The sequence below is a fragment of the Rattus norvegicus genome, chromosome X (assembly GCF_036323735.1).
Source record: "Rattus norvegicus strain BN/NHsdMcwi chromosome X, GRCr8, whole genome shotgun sequence".
NCBI lineage: Eukaryota > Metazoa > Chordata > Mammalia > Rodentia > Muridae > Rattus > Rattus norvegicus.
The window spans coordinates 81621537-81638131 of record NC_086039.1 but is presented as its reverse complement, the minus strand read 5'-3'; the positions used below and the strand labels follow the sequence as shown (position 1 = coordinate 81638131).

At 38.4% G+C, this 16595-nt stretch overlaps 1 protein-coding gene across 2 annotated transcripts in view; it reads right to left on the bottom strand.

Annotated features, from left to right (window-relative positions):
- Nucleotides 1-2225: 2225 nt before the first annotated feature.
- Nucleotides 2226-16595, bottom strand: part of Apool (apolipoprotein O-like) — a 65947-nt gene continuing 51577 nt past the window's right edge. For both annotated transcript variants that reach the window (NM_001393716.1, NM_001014105.2), the window contains exons 7-9: nt 15606-15719; nt 15309-15417; nt 2226-2788 (exon numbers count right to left, since the gene is read on the bottom strand). In NM_001393716.1, the coding sequence (NP_001380645.1) occupies nt 2700-2788; nt 15309-15417; nt 15606-15719 (312 nt within the window). In that variant the 3' untranslated portion in view covers nt 2226-2699. The remainder of the gene's footprint in view (nt 2789-15308; nt 15418-15605; nt 15720-16595) is intronic.

Genomic DNA, 16595 nt, shown 5'->3' with positions numbered 1-16595 from the left:
CTTGAAGTTCTTATTGTACAGATCTTTTACTTGCTTGGTTAAAGTCACACCGAGGTACTTTATATTATTTGGGTCTATTATGAAGGGTGGATGTGGAGAAAGAGGAACATCCCTCCATTGTTGGTGGGATTGCAGACTGGCAAAACCATTCTGGAAATCAGTCTGGAGGTCCCTCAGAAAATTGGACATTGAACTGCCTGAGGATCCAGCTATACCTCTCTTGGGCATATACCCAAAAGATGCCCCAACATATAAAAAAGACACGTGCTCCACTATGTTCATAGCAGCCTTATTTATAATAGCCAGAAGCTGGAAAGAACCCAGATGCCCTTCAACAGAGGAATGGATACAGACAATGTGGTACATCTACACAATGGAATATTACTCAGCTATCAAAAACAATGCCTTTATGAAATTCATAGGCAAATGGTTGGAACTGGAAAATATCATTCTGAGTGAGGTAACCCAATCACAGAAAAACACACATGGTATGCACTCATTGATAAGTGGCTATTAGCCCAAATGCTTGAATTACCCTAGATGCCTAGAACAAATGAAACTCAAGACGGATGATCAAAATGTGAATGCTTCACTCCTTCTTTAAAAGGGGAACAAGAATAACCTTGGCAGGGAACAGAGAGGCAAAGATTAAAACAGAGACAGAAGGAACACCCATTCAGAGCCTGCCCCACATGTGGCCCATACATATACAGCCACCCATTAGACAAGATGGATGAAGCAAAGAAGTGCAGGCCGACAGGAGCCGGATGTAGATCTCTCCTGAGAGACACAGCCAGAATACAGCAAATACAGAGGCGAATGCCAGCAGCAAACCACTGAACTGAGAATAGGACCCCCGTTGAAGGAATCAGAGAAAGAACTGGAAGAGCTTGAAGTGGCTCGAGACCCCTTATGAACAACAATGCCAAGCAACCAGAGCTTCCAGGGACTAAGCCACTACCTAAAGACTATACATGGACTGACCCTGGACTCTGACCTCATAGGTAGCAATGAATATCCTAGTAAGAGCACCAGTGGAAGGAGAAGCCCTGGGTCCTGCTAAGTCTGAACCCCCAGTGAATGTGATTGTTGGGGGGAGGGTGGCAATGGGGGGAGGATGGGGAGGGGAACACCCATAGAGAAGGGGAGGGGTTAGGGGGATGTTGGCCCGGAAACCAGGAAAGTGAATAACACTCGAAATGTAAATAAGAAATACTTAAGTTAATAAAAAAATTAATATAAAAAAATAGACACATTAAAGAAAAAAAAGAGAGTATGTTTACTTTAAAACGTTTATCATGTATAAACATGCTTGTGCATGTCATTCACTGCCTTTGTATGCAGGCCACAGGATAACCTGTTAGACTTAGCTCTCTCATGTGAGTCTGAGGGCTCTAACTTGGGTCATCAGGCTTTGGGGAAAATATTTTTACTTGCTGAGCTATCTCTCCAGCTTTTCGTTTATCTGGTTATGAAATTTAACTGACACTGAAGTAGAAAACAAGGTCCTAGCTCATCAACATGTCAGACGCTAATCAGTGAAAAGCAGTGTGTCCATTGTAAAGCATTAAAGGCAGTGTGTTAGGTCTGAAGCATCCTTAATAATCTAACAGTACTTACCCGTCTCCTAAATAGCTGACAGCTAATGGTTGGAATGCTCGTTAAAACATTATCAATAATCAAGGTACTTCACTTCACTTACACATAATACCTTTAGAAAGATGACAGAAGTCTTAGGAAGAAGCTCAAAAGAAAAGGCTGGGTTAGGCTTTGTCTTTTTTTATGCTTTTTGATTGTTTCAAGGTAAATGAGGAAGAGAACTAATCACTAATCACTAAGTGAGGAAGAGAACTGAATGAAGAGAAAGCAAAGACTGAAGGTTAAACGGGATGAAACACCATCCTAAAAAGATGGCAGTCAGGACCCTAAGAGGAAACATTATTCTTAGGAAAGGGTGCAAAGAATGACTGCAAGGAGTAACTTGGAAGTTAGATGGCTGGTTGGGAATGGTTGTATCAGCAATTTTATATCTTTGCTCTATGAAATAGAACACAAAAACAGGGAAGTTTGATGGGTTTAAGGCCTGAGTGGAGTGAAACAGAAAAACACAGCACACAGAAAGCAGTAGCAAAATTGCTACTCAGCACTAAGATTACATTAGTGTACGGTCCACTAAGATGTTTTCCAGCATTCAAGAGTAGTCAAAACAAATAAAACAAAGCTCATGTGCCATAAAATATGGATATTTTATTCCAGCACTAAAAAAAAGTCAAGTGAAAAACATATTGTTCTAGACCCCATTCTAAGTTAACTGGCAATAATTGGGAAAACTGAAGCAGATACATAAATACATACATATATACATACATATATTTTTATATGCATGTTTTTAGAATTCAGTCTTACTGACATTTATATCTTCACTTCATTTTGCTTTCTAATAAATTCTATTACAAGTCATAGAATATACTCCTAGTATTTCTACTACTTCAGTTCCCTCATCAATCAGTTAATATTATTTGTGTTGTATTCATTAATTTATGTTTTTACCATTTGTCTCATTGACCAAACTGTTTATTTGAAAATGTCATGGAAAAATTTCAAGTCACATTCTGTCAGTTACCCGTTCATTATGTGATTTTTTTTTCATCATTGTTTGCAACGTAGTACATCTTGCAGTTCTCTATGTAGCTTCAAGTTCAGCTTCTAGTGCTGTACATATCTTTATCATCTGGATGAGACTGCCCATGGTCCATGAGCTTGGGGTCAGGTATAAACTGTGTAGTACCTATAAAGTATTAAAGTGAAAAAGAAGGTATTTATATTTTGTACTGGGAATATAGCAGTGAACAAAACAATATGAGCCTAACATGGGTGAAATAGACAACAAGGTAAGTAAAATACATAGCAAATCCTTTGATAGTTATATGCTTCACAGAATAAGAAATCATGGAGAGACACATAAAGTATTTGGGTAATTTCCAAGTTTAAATAAGGTGGCTTAGATAAGATTCCTAGAAAGAGGATATTTGAGGAAAGAATTGAGGAAGATGCAGGCATCTATTCTGTAAATAGGTATTGTGGGAAATGGCTTCCAGGATGAGATGGCCACACATGTGAGGATCTGATCCAATATGGCTGGAATACAGTAGAAAAATGGATGTTAATGAGAGACAGGAGAAGACATCAGGCTAGTTTAGAGTCATGGTTAAGATCTAGCCTTTAGTTTAAGTTGATGTGCAATTTTTAAGTAGATGTGTGACATAGTTATACTTAATAAGAGAACAATTTTAAGTAAAAGAGACCATAGAAGAACAAACACAGAAGCATGAATAGCAGGTAAGAAGCCACTGCATTATTCCCTGAAGTACTGAGGGCTTCATGGTGACGACTGTGAGAATGGTAACAAAATAATTCTGCAGGTAAAATAAACAGAATTTCCTAAAGAGACTGACTATTTAACTTGAGAAACCAGAACAAAGGAGCTGACAGTTATTGACATAGGACAACATGTGATACAAGTAGATTTGGGAGAAAGCAAATAAAATGTTAAATTTTGGCTATGTGGAATCTTAATTATGTATTCTACATATGAGTAGAAATATTGGTTATTCAGTACATTTCATAAGAGGCCCCAACTGGTTTATTACAGTTTCAGCCAGATGGACAAGATAGCATTATCTATAGTCAGATAAGTACAAGAAGGGAACTCTTTGGAATACTGTACCCGTTCAGGTTAAGATTAAGACAGAGATATGAACAACAAGAACCAAGAGTAAGTGATAGCATACAGACCAAGTGAGTATGTGGCAGTTTAACCTGTATTCATGGTTATGGATGGATTTCATGGATTTGAGATTGAAAACTGATTTTTAGATTTGGTAATGTGACTTAATAGTTAGCTTGACAGGTTAGTTATGTGCCAGGAAGGTGTAGCTCAGTGCATCACACATGTTTGGGATTAGGTTGATAATATAACCCATACTGCATACTGACCTATGCCAACTAGTTGTGTACACATAGTGAGTGATGTTTCTACAATGGTGAAATCACCTAATGGCAAATTCATCAGAATTTATCCCTGTCGTTAAGCAATGCATGCCTGCATTGTTCACATTTGACAAATAAGGAGATTAATTTATTAATTAATTTAGATATTAATTTGACCAATATTAACTGCTAAGTGGGGGAGCCGGACTGAATGTAGGCATGTTCAATTCCTACAGAGAACTGTATTTTCTGAAAATGGAAGTTAATATAGTAACAATATCACATACTTCCTTTTAGCATTAGGTAAGATGATGGGTTCAGCATGATGCATATACTACCTTGTGCATGGTAAGTAGGCAAGGAACAATCAAATAGTAAAAACATTTCTTTTATTGTTTAGAAAAGGAAGCTTACCTTAGCAACTCAAGGAATGGCCATCCAGTCACCAAAACTAGATAAGATTGATGAAGCTAAAAATGCATGCTGACAGGAACCGGATACAGATCTCTCCCGAGAGACACATCCAGAGCATGTGCAATACAGAGGTCAATGCTAGCAGCAAACCACTGAACTGAGAACAGGACCCCCTTGGGGGGAATTAGAGGAAGGATTGAAAGAGCTGAAGGAGCTTGCAACCCTATAAGAACAACAATGCCAACCAACCAGAGTTTCCAGGGACTAAACTACTACCCAAAGTCTATACATGGACTGACCCTGGGCTCCAACTGCATATGTAGCAGAGAATAGCCTTGTTGGAGCATCAGGGAAAAGGGAAGCCCTTGGTCCTGCCAAGGTTGGACCCCCAGTGCAAAGGAGTATGGTGGGCGCAGTAAGGGAGATGTATGGGGGAATACCCGTATGGTGGATGGGGGGGGAGGGAATGGGGGCTTATGGACAGGAAACTGACAAGGGGGATAACACTTAAAATGTAAGTAAAGAAGTATATCTCATAAAAAATTTTAGAAAAAGAACAAGTTAGGGGTTAGGCTACCTTGTCTTAAGATATCCAAAGTTTAGTCAACAATTACGGGTTAAATTTTCTAGTCTCTTTAAAGTACATGCACCAATTGTTTTAATTTTTAATTTTTTCAATGTCTGAATTATTTTTAAATGATTTTATAATTTTGGGGAGCTATACATTTTTCCCACAGAAGAATTTATTTTCAGTTTTATGATTAAAACAAAGGAGAAATTTTGAACATAATGATTTATAATTTTTACAAGTATTTTCTACTTTATGAAGTGTGACATTTCTATACGGTATCAGGACCAAAGTCTTAATCAGGCCATAAACACTATCCTTGATATTAATACTATTATCCACATAATTGAAATTTTTAATTTGAGGTCCCTTCAGAGGCTTATGATAAAATTCATGACCTATTAAGTAAGACTCAGGAAAGCTGTCATACAGTTACTAATCTCTAAAACTGGAAATCTTATTCAGTCCTAAATCTAGGTGACAAACCTCAAGAACATTATGTTTACATTTTTTATTGCCAACAGAAATCGCAGGTGTTTTCATATTACCTTACAGATTATCTTAAGATTTTCAACTGGTACTATTTAAAAATTATAGTAGGTATTAAATATATTGCTAGATATTATTTTGACATCTATAATAATGTATCAGCACTATTTAATTGTTAATTAGAAAACCCTTTGAAAAGGATGTAAAAAGCAGGGTAAAGAAATGCTAGTTCAGTGCTTGTCAGCCTTGCTTATATGCAGCTTCACTGCCACCTGGTGGCAGCCACTGCTCAACAATGTAAAAAGGGTTGCTGAGCTGTTTGGAATTCTTCGAAAATTTCTTTCAACTTTTATTTTTGAGAATTTTTACTCAAATTTTATCTTTTGAGAATTTCATATATAAGTACTGTATTTCTATCGTTTTCACTCCTTACCCTCTAACTCCTTCCATGTAAACCCCACTCTTAATTCATGACTTCTGTATTGTTACATACACATGAATTTTTGAGTGAAAATTGTGGCTATAGAAATTCTGCCTCCCATCCGTAAACACATCATAGCTCCACTCTTCCATGAGCTGAATCCCAAGTTGGGCCTGTCACTGGACCTCCTTTCACTCAGTCTCTTCTCCATTTTTCTCCCTGTAGTTCTTTTAGATAGGGACAATTCTGGGGCAGAAATTTTAACTACAGGTTAGTAACCCTGTTCCTCTACTTGAGACCAGCAGTCTCAACTAACCCGGACCCCAGAGAGCTCCCAGAGACTAAATTACCAACCAGGAAGGATACAGGCCCCTAGCACATATATAGCAGAGGACTGCCTGGCTTGGCCTCAGTGGGAGAAGACACACTTAATCCATGAAAGATTTGAGGTCCCAGAGAAGGGACCTGGTTGGGGACAGGGAAAGCACCCTCCTTAGAAGCAAGGAGGAGGGGTAATGGGATGAGGAATTGTGGGAGGGAGAACTTGAGTGGGGGCAATGGCTAGAATGTAAATAAAAAAGTTCCGGATTAAATAGACACAGAAATCTAAAGAGACTCTAGGAAGGCAATTACTCTCATTAAACTTCAAACACACACACATGCACACACGCGCACACAAATATACACACACACAAATATACACACACACAAATATACACACACAGCGTAGTCCATTATTGCTCATATGTACACATGCTTAGGGCTGACTCCAAGGGATTAAATAACTTGCCGTGAGGTTTGTCCCTAGAGAAAATAGATTTTAACCTTCTCAGTTGACACTGATTGGCTATTGCTCTCCATCTAGGATGGGGAGAATCTCATTCATGTGCACAATGATATATGATTTTATCTACCTCCATATCTTTCCAAATACGTCCTTTCCCAACTTCGTTATTATTACAAAAGCCAGAAGAGGACATGAGATGACCTGGAAATTAAGTTAACAGTCATGAGCTGCCATATGGGTGCTGGGGAATCAAGCTTGGGTACATTGGAAGAACAATCAGTGCTCTTAACTGCTGAGCCATCCTCCAGCCCCTTTTTTTATTTTTGATAATACACTATGTCCTGTTACTGCTGCCCATATATGCATGTGTTTGGGGCCATCTACTTGAATATAAGAAACTGATCAATAACCTTCATGAATATAGACAATGGATCCTAATCATACCCACTCCCCACTCTCTCCATTCACCTTTTCCTGCTGGCCCCTCTCCTGATATTACCTCTTTCTTTCTTTCTTTGACTCTCTTCTCTCTCTCTCTCTCTCTCTCTCTCTCTCTCTCTCTCTCTCTCTCTCTCTCTCTCTCCCTCTCCCTCTCCCTCTCCCTCTCCCTCTCCCTCTCCCTCTCCCTCTCCTTCTCCGTCTCCCTCTCCCTCGCTCTCACTCTCGCTCTTACCTCCTCTGCCACTGTCTCCTTTAAATAATCCAATCCCATTAATGCTGCCCATGTGGTCATGTCTATGGGGTTATCCACTGGAGTAATGGCAATCTGTGACTAGCCATTCCTCTAACAAAAGTGTTACACAGAAGTATTAGTAGGGATGTGACAAATAATTGTGTCTTTTGCTTCAGATTTACTTAAAGGTATATAGAAATTTCCTAAGGCCTCTAACACCTCTACCTAAGCCCAGGATTTATATTCTTCTTTAGTTTTTAATTAACTGGTTATTTTTTACTTACATTTCAAATGTTATCCCCTTTCCCAGTTTCATGTCCATAACCCCCCTATTCCATTCCCCTCCCCCTGCTTCTGAGGGTGTTCCCCCACCCACGCACCCCTTCCAGCCACCCTCCTTGACATTCCCCTACAATGGGGCATTGAGCCTTAGCAGAACCAAGGGCTACTCCTCTCATTGATGCCCAACAAGGCCATCCTCTGCTACATATGCAGCTGGAGCCATGGGTCTGTCCACGTGTACTGTTTGGATGGTGGTTTATGGGAGCTCTTGGTTGGTTGGTATTGCTGTTCTTATGGGGTTGCAAACCTCCTTCAGCTCCTTCAATCCTTTCTCTAACTACTCCATTGGGGATCCCATTCTCAGGTCAATGGTAGGCTGTGAGTATTCGCCTCTGTATTTGTCAAGCTCTGGCAGAGACTCAGGAGACAGCTATATCAGGTTTCTGTTAGCATGCACTTCTTGGCATCAGCAATAGTGTCTGGGTTTGGTGGCTGTATGTATATGGGCTAGATCCCCAGGTGGGGCAGTCTCTGGATGGCCTTTCCTTCAGTCTCTACTCCATACTTTCTCTCTGTAATTCCTAGGAATAGTTTTGTTCCCCCGTCTAAGAAAAACTGAAGCATAGACACTTTGGTCATCCTTCTTGAGCTTCATGTGGTCTGTGGATTGTAGCTTGGGTAATCTGAGCTTTTGGGCTAATAATCACTTATCAGTGAGTGCATACCATGTGTGTGTTTTTTTGTGATCGGGTTACCTCTCTCAGCATATTTTCTACTTCCATCCGTTTGCCTATGAATTTCATGAATTCATTGTTTTTAATAGCCAAGTAGTACTCCATTGTGTAGATGGACCACATTTTCTGTACCCATTCCTCTGTTAAAGGACATATGGGTTCTTTCCAGCTTCTGGCTATTATAAATAAGGCTTCTATGAACATAGTGGAACATGTGACCTTGTTATAAGTTGGAGCATCTTTTGGGTATGTGCCTAGGAGTGGTGTAGCTGGATCCTCAGGTAGGACTATGTACAGTTTTCTGAGGAACCTCCAGACTGATTTCCAGAATGGTTGTACCAGCTTGCAATCTCACCAACAGTGGAGGAGTGTTCCTCTTTCTCCACATCCTTGGCAACATCTGCTGTCACCTGATATTTTTATCTTATCTATTCTGACTGGTGTGAGGAGGAATCTCAGGGTTGTTTTGACTTGCATTTCCCTGATGACTAAAGATTTTGAACATTTGTTTAAGTGTTTCTCAGCCATTCGATATTCCACAGCTGAGAATTCTTTTTTTAGTTCTGTACCCCATTTTAATAGGGCTATTTGATTCTTTTGAGTAAAAACTTCTTGAGTTCTCTGCATATATTGGATATTAGCCCTCTATAAGATATAGGATTGGTAAAGATCTTTTTACAATCTGTTGGTTGCCCCTTTGTCTTAATGACAGAGTCCTTTGGCTTACAGAAGCTTTGCAGTTTTATGAGATCCCCATTTATCGGTTCTTGATAGAGCATAAGCCATCGTTGTTCTGTTCAGGAAAATTTCCCCAGTGACTATGTGTTTGAGGCTCTTCCCAGCTTTTTCTTCTATTAGTTTCAATGTATCTGATTTTATGTGTTGGTCCTTGATCCACCTGGATTTGAGCTTGGTATAAGGCAGTAAGAATGGATCAATTTGCATTCTTCTACATGCTGACCTCCAGTTGAATCAGCAAGATTTCTAGAAAATGCTGTCTTTTTACCACTGGATGGTTTTAGCTCCTTTGTCAAAGATCAAGTGACCATAGGTGTGTGGGTTCTTTTCTGGGTCTTTAATTCTATTCCATTGATGTACAAGCTGGTCTCTGAACCAATACACTATTTTTTATCACTATTGCTCTGTAACATAGTTTGAGGTCAGGGATAGTGATTCCCACAGAAGTTCTTTTATTGTTGAGGATAGTTTTCATTATCCTGGGTTTTTTGTTATTCCAAATGAACTTGCAAATTACTCTAACTCTATGAAGAATTAAGTTGGAATCTTGATGAGGATTGCATTGAATCTGTAGATTGCTTTTGGAAAAATGGTCATTTTTTACTATATTAATCCTGCTAATCAATAAGCATAGGAGATTTTTCCATCTTCAGAGGTCTTCAATTTCTTTCTTCAGAGACTTTAAGTTTTTTTCATACAGATCTTTCACTTGCTTGGTTAGAGTCACACCAAGGTATTTTATGTTATTTAGGACTATTGTGAAGGGTGTCATTTCCCTAAATTCTTTCTCAGTCTGTTTATCCCTTGAGTAGAGGAAAGCTACTGATTTGAGTTAATTTTATATCCAGCCACTTTGCTGAAGTTGTTTATCAGGTTTAGCAGTTCTTTGGTGCAGTTCTGCGGGTAACTTAAGTATACAATCATATATCATCTGCAAATAGTAATATTTTGACTTCTTCCTTTCCGATTTGTATCCCCTTGACCTCCTTTTGTTGTCTGATTGCTCTGGCTAGGACTTCGAGTACTATATTCTATAGGTAGGAAGAGAGTGGGCAGCCTTGTCTAATCCCTGATTTTAGTGATTGCTTCAAGTTTCTCTCCACTTAGCTTGATGTTGGCTATTGATCTGTGGTATATGGCTTTTACTACGTTTATGTATGGGCCTTGAATTCCTGATATTTCCAAGACTTTTATCATGAAGGGGTATTGAATTTTGTCAAATGCTTTCTCAGCATCAAATGAGATGTACTTTTTTTCCCTTTGAGTTTGTTTGTGTAATGGATTACTTTGAGGGATTTCCTTATATTGAACCATCCGTGCATCCCTGGGGTGAAGCCTACTTGATCATGATGGATGTGTTTTGATGTGTTCTTGGATTCGGTTTGTGAGAATTTTATTGAGTATTCTGCATTGATTCATTTCTTAAGTTTTCTTTTTTGTTGGGTCTTTGTGTTGTTTAGACATAAGTGTAATTATGGCTTCATAGAAGTAATTGGGTAGTGTTCCTTTTCTTTCTATTTTGTGGAATAGTTTGGACGGTATAGGTATGAGTTTTTCTATGAAGGTGTGATAGAATTCTCAACTAAACCCATCTGGTCCTTTATTTTATTTATTTATTTTTTGGTTGGGAGACTTTTACTATGTGCTTCTATTTATGGAACTGTTTAGATAGTTTATCGGGTCCTGATTTAACTTTGATACCTGGAATCTGTCTAGATAATTTTCCATTTCATCCAGATTTTCCAGTTTTATTGTGTATAGGCTTTCATAGTAAGATCTGATGATTTCTTGAATGTCTCAGTTTCTGTTATGTGTCCCTTTTCATTTCTGATTTTCTTAATTTGTTTATTCTCTCTGTACCCTTGGGTTAGGGTGGCTAAGGGTTTATCTATCTTGTTGATTTTCTCAAAGAATCAGCTCTTGGTTTTGTTGATTCTTTCCATAGTTCTTTTTTTTTCTACTTGTTTGATTTCATCCCTGAGTTTGATTATTTGCTGCCATCTAATCCTCTTGGGCATATTTCTTTCTTTTTGTTCTAGAGCTTTTAGGTGTGCTGTCAAGCTGCTGACATATGCTCTCTTCCTGTTTCTTTTTGGAGGCCCTCAGAGCTATGAGTCTTCCTCTTAGCACAGCTTTCATTGTGTCCCATAAATCTGGCTGAGTTGTGCCTTCATTTTCATTAAATTCTAAAAAGTCTTTAATTTCTTTATTTCTTCCTTGACCAGGTTATCATTGAGTAGAGCATTGTTCAATTTCCACGTATATGTGGGCATTCTTCCCTTATTGTTATTGAAGACCAGTTTTAGGCCGTGGTGGTCTGATAGCACGCATGGGATTATTTCTATCTTTCTGTACCTGTTGAGGCCTGTTTTGTGATTTGTTTTATGATATGGTCAATTCTGGCAAAGTTACCATGAGGTGCTGAGAAGAAAGTATATTGTTTTGTTTTAGAATGAAATGTTCTATAGATATGTTAAATCCATTTGGTTCATGGCTTCTTAGTTTCATTGTGTCTGTGTTTAGTTTCCATTTCCATGATCTGTCCATTGATGAGAGTGGGGTGTTGAAATCTCCTACTATCATTGTATGAGGTACAATGTGTGCTTTGAGCTTTATTATGGTTTCTTTTATTCATGTAGATGCTCTTGCATTTGGAGCACAGATGTTTAGAATTGAGAGTTCATCTTTGATTTTTTTTTCCTTCAATGAATATGAAGTGCACTTCTTTATCTTTTTTGATAACTTTTGCTTGAAAGTCCATTTTATTCGATATTAGAATGGCTACTCAAGCTTGTTTCTTGAACTCATTTGCTTGGAAATTTTTTTCCAGCCTTTTACTCTGAGGTAGTGTCTGTCTTTTTCAATGAGGTGGTTTTCCTATATGTAGCAAAATGCTGGGTCCATTTTGTATCCAGTCTGTTAGTCTATGTCTTTTTATTGGGGAATTGAGTCCATCAATGTTGAGAGATATTAGGGACCAATGATTGTTGTTTCCTGTTATTTTTGTTGTTAGAGGTGGAATTACATTTGTGTGGCTATCTTCTTTTGGGTTAGCTGAATTTAGATTACTTTCTTGCTTTTTCTAGGGTATAGTTTCCCTCCTTGTGTTGGAGCTTTCCATCTACTATCATTTGTAAGACTGGATTTGTGTAAAGATATTGTGTAAATTTGGTTTTGTAATTGAACATCTTGGTTTCTCTATCTATTTTTATTGAGAGGTTTGCTGGATATAGTAGCCTAGGCTGGCATTTGTGTTCTCTTGGTCTGTATGACATCTGTCCAGGATCTTCTGGCTTTCATAGTCTCTGGTGAGAAGTGTGGTGTAATTCTGATAGGTCCGCCTTAATATGTTACTTGACCTTTTTTCCTTACTGCTTTTAATATTCTTTCTTTGGGGTATCCAAGGCTTGCTCTGGTGGGGGAATTGGGTTCTGATGATGCCAAATGGCATTGGTTTCTGTTTATTAGGATCTTGCCCTTGCTTCTAGCCATTTGCTTATCTCTTGTGTCAGCTGGTCTTACTGTCTCTGACAGTGGCTTGACCCTCATGTAAGCCTGTGTGTTAGCATTACTGGGAGATCAGCTCTCTCCCAGGGGGATCTGGGTATAGAGCTGTGGCACAAGGTCAGCTCTGGGTGTAGGCAGAGTCCAGAAGGATCCTCTCACTGACTGCCCTTTAGTTTCTGTGTCTTGAGGGCTCTAGGCAGGTTCCTCTTGGGGCATGAATGTGAGAGAAGTGGTGGTCTCACCTGTGCTCTTAGGAGTGTCAGCACTTCTGAGAATCCAGCTCTCTCACAGCGGGATCTGGGTACAGAGAGCTGTAGCACAGGGTCAGCTCCAGGCCCAGGCAGAAACTGGGATTCATATTCTTGTCCACTGTCTGATTAAAGGCTTGCTTTACTCCAATTTCCTAAATTGGCAAGGTCTTCCTATCTTTAGAACACTAATCTTCTGAAATTCTTAAAATATGGAAAGCCCAGAATTTTCTGTGGAATTTTCTGATAATCTGTGGGGTTTGAAGCCTTACTCAGCACTCAAGAGACCTTACTATAAGGCAGGAGGACTGGCGGCAGTTCAAGAATATTGTGGAATGCATATTGAGACCCTGTGTCAGGGGATATGTGTGTGTTCCTGCGAGAGTGAGTGTGTGAGTGAATGTGAGTGTGTTTCTGTGTCAGAGGCAGAGAGAGAGAGAGAAAGAGAGGGAGAGAGGGAAAGAGGAAGAGAGGGAGAACGAGAGAGAGAGACAGAGACAGAGACAGGTAGAGAGAGAGAGAAAGTGAGAGATTAAGACTTAACCCTAACAGCAAATGTGAGAAGTCTTTTCTTTCTTGTGGATGAGGAACCTCAGTTGTGGGTGGGGAAACAAACCTATGTTGATTGGCATCTTGCCCCATGTAATAGAACTATTCAAATACTGAGTGTGGTATTCAGCTTCGGGTCTTCTCCTAAAACCTGTCGTCATAATCACTATTTCCCCTGTCATGGAACTTTGTTTACATGTGAAATGGACAAATGCTAAGTTCTAAAGGTGAGACAATTAACCCTCAAAACTACAGTTACACTGAAATCCTAACCACCAATGTTATTATGGTAATTCGAGGCAAGGGGGGTAATCAGGATTACATGAGGTGAAGGTACAGGCCTTGTGAATGGAATTTGTACCATACGAAGTGTCCTGACAATATGTTTCGTGAGTATATTGTGAGTATACAAGACCTCAACTGCCCAGGAGACAGAAGAATGTGATCACCCTATGTTAAATTGCTCTTTAGTTAGCAGTATCAATCAAGATGGTACCTAAAATACCCTTAAAGCTCTCAATTCAATTAATGTCCCTTAACCATCATGTCCAATTTAAGAAAAATGTTCTGAATACCATAGACTACATTGCTTTCATTTAAGATTAGGAAAGATTGAGCATGGCCAGGTTCTTATAAAGGAATTCTTCTGTCTTCTACGACTCCCCCTTCATTGCTTCATCTGATCCTGATTATCTTCCTGCCTCCTAAGGTTTTGCCATTTGGTAACAGATTTTCTTGGACTAATATTACTGTTACTACTATCTTGCTCTTTTGAGACAGGGTGTTGGTATGTATCTCAAGCTAATCTAGGAACTCACTAAATAATTAAGACCCCACACTAGCCTTCAGTGCACAAACCTTCTTTTTAGCTTCCCAACTGCTTGAATTACAGGCATGACCACCATGCCCTACCACCAGATAGAGATTGAGAGGGGAGTAGGAAGAAGAGGAAATTAGAGAGGAAATTCTGGTTTTGAATTAGAAGAACTATATACAGTGGAAAGAGTTTAGTCTTTGGCATTAGGAAGATGAGAAATACAGCTTTGCTATTGATGAGTTCTATGATTTGAAAGAAGCTGTTTAAGCTCCTGGAGGGAAATGGGAATTATTATCAATACATCAGCAGTGGGATTTTGTTTTGCTTTGTATTGTTGGTTGAATAACAATATTCATAAGTAATCTATATCACAGTGCATGCTTTATAAAGGGTAGATAACAGGACCATTTCCAACTTTCCACCTCTGAATGTGTCATACTTGTTTTGCAATGAAGCAGCTATGCAAATCTGAGACAGACAGGTTTATGTGAATAGACTGCCAAAGTGGTTTTAAACATTTGGCCCCATTCTTTGATCATGATAGGAATTCTTTAGAAAGCATAACTATCACTTGTTGGTCCCACAAAGTATTGATTGCCAATACTGAATTACTGGCAAGGTTGTAATAGTGTTATATGTACTACTTAAAGCTGCAATTTCTCCTGGTACCCGAATTTAATAAAAGCATAGATAGTAAAAACTAAGACTGACAGGAGACTGACAGGTAAATAGCATGAGAAAAGGAAGCCGAAATGCTTTATGCAGGTGAGGCCCATACCTGCCAGTTGACAGAATCCTGAAAGGTACACTTTCCTCCTTCTGATAAAATAACTTTCATTTATAAAGTGATATTAAATGTTTCACTCAATCATACTGACAGTACTGTACCTGCACACATGGATTATTGCTATGTGGTGACTTAAAAAGAAAAATCTCAGGAATCTAGATCCCTCATAACCAAAAATGAAATTAAAAGCAAACATATGAGACAGAAAAAAACATTTGGGAAAACATGTAAGTTCAAAGCATTGACTATAATGCTTTTAAATTATTTAATAAAAATAAAACAAAATTAAAAATTCCAAACCAACCTGAGGTGGATTCTGATTTAATCTTTGTTGCAGAGGCAAGTTCTTTTAGCAAAAACACCGAATGTTCCAGGTCAGGCGTTTTGGCATGGATTTCATCAGGCCTTCCTTCCTGTTTATTAAAAACAGATATTTTGTTCAGAGGTAAATCATTTTAAAGAACATAAACTTATGCTATACCAAGTTACTTTGAGTCTTTCATTTGTTTCCTTTTTATTTCTGATCTATCTGGAGTATCAGTAGGAGCCAAAGCTTACTCAAACAAAGCTTCAATGACAGTCTTGTTTATTTAAACCCTACCTTGGTTTCTTCCTTTGGTTCAGGGAGTAATTCTTTTTCACTGCTTTGTGTCCACATTGACTTAATGGCTTGAAAAATTTGATGGCTTGTAGCGTATGCCTTTTTCCCAGTTATCTAACAAAGAAAAAGTGAGTTAAGTAACATGTTTTTAAAAGCTAAAATAAAACCTTTTAAAATCTGATAAAGTTTATATGAACTCCTAAGTCATAATCAACAATAAAAACATAAATATCTAGTTCACATAAAATAAATCAGTATTTTCAAAATCGTATATGAAAAATGACTAACTCCATGTAAGTGGCTAATAAATATATAATTTCATCTACAATATAACATCAATTTAAAATTATACCTATTTATTTGAACATAATTTTTAGTGTTAGGGATAGAACCCTAGGCCTTGAATATAGCTCTCTGCCAGGGAACCAAACCTCAGCTCTTAATATTTTAAAATTTATTTCTTCAGTGTTGTAGAGGCACTGTTACTAAAAGTTGGATCTGTTTAAGATGAACAACAAAGGGCTTTGGCATAAGTGTACTTTTTGTATTAATTCCTGTAGTCAGCTTGCCAACATAGATATGAGCTCATGTAGTTTCCTCCCTGCCATATGCCCAGGATGAAAACAAAAGCAACTCCCTCTCAAATTTCAAGGACTCAGTATAAGCTTATTTACTACGAGTGCCTTTCTAGAGATAGATCTCATCAACTTTTTTGTCGCCTAACATTTGCCCTGTATCTTTCAGTATATACAAACAGCTCCCCTCCCCATTTCCTTCCATCGCCAGCTCCCACCAATCACTATTCTGTAATTTGCTTCTCTGGGTTTTAACCTCACTCCACTAAGTGACATCATTCAAATTTTGTCATTCTGTATCAAGGCATTACTGATCTGGCCAGGTAGTTTCTATTACAAGACTTCATATTAAGTGAAATTTACATCCACAAAACTCTAGGAAAAAATATTTTGAGTAACTAGATCACTGAGAATG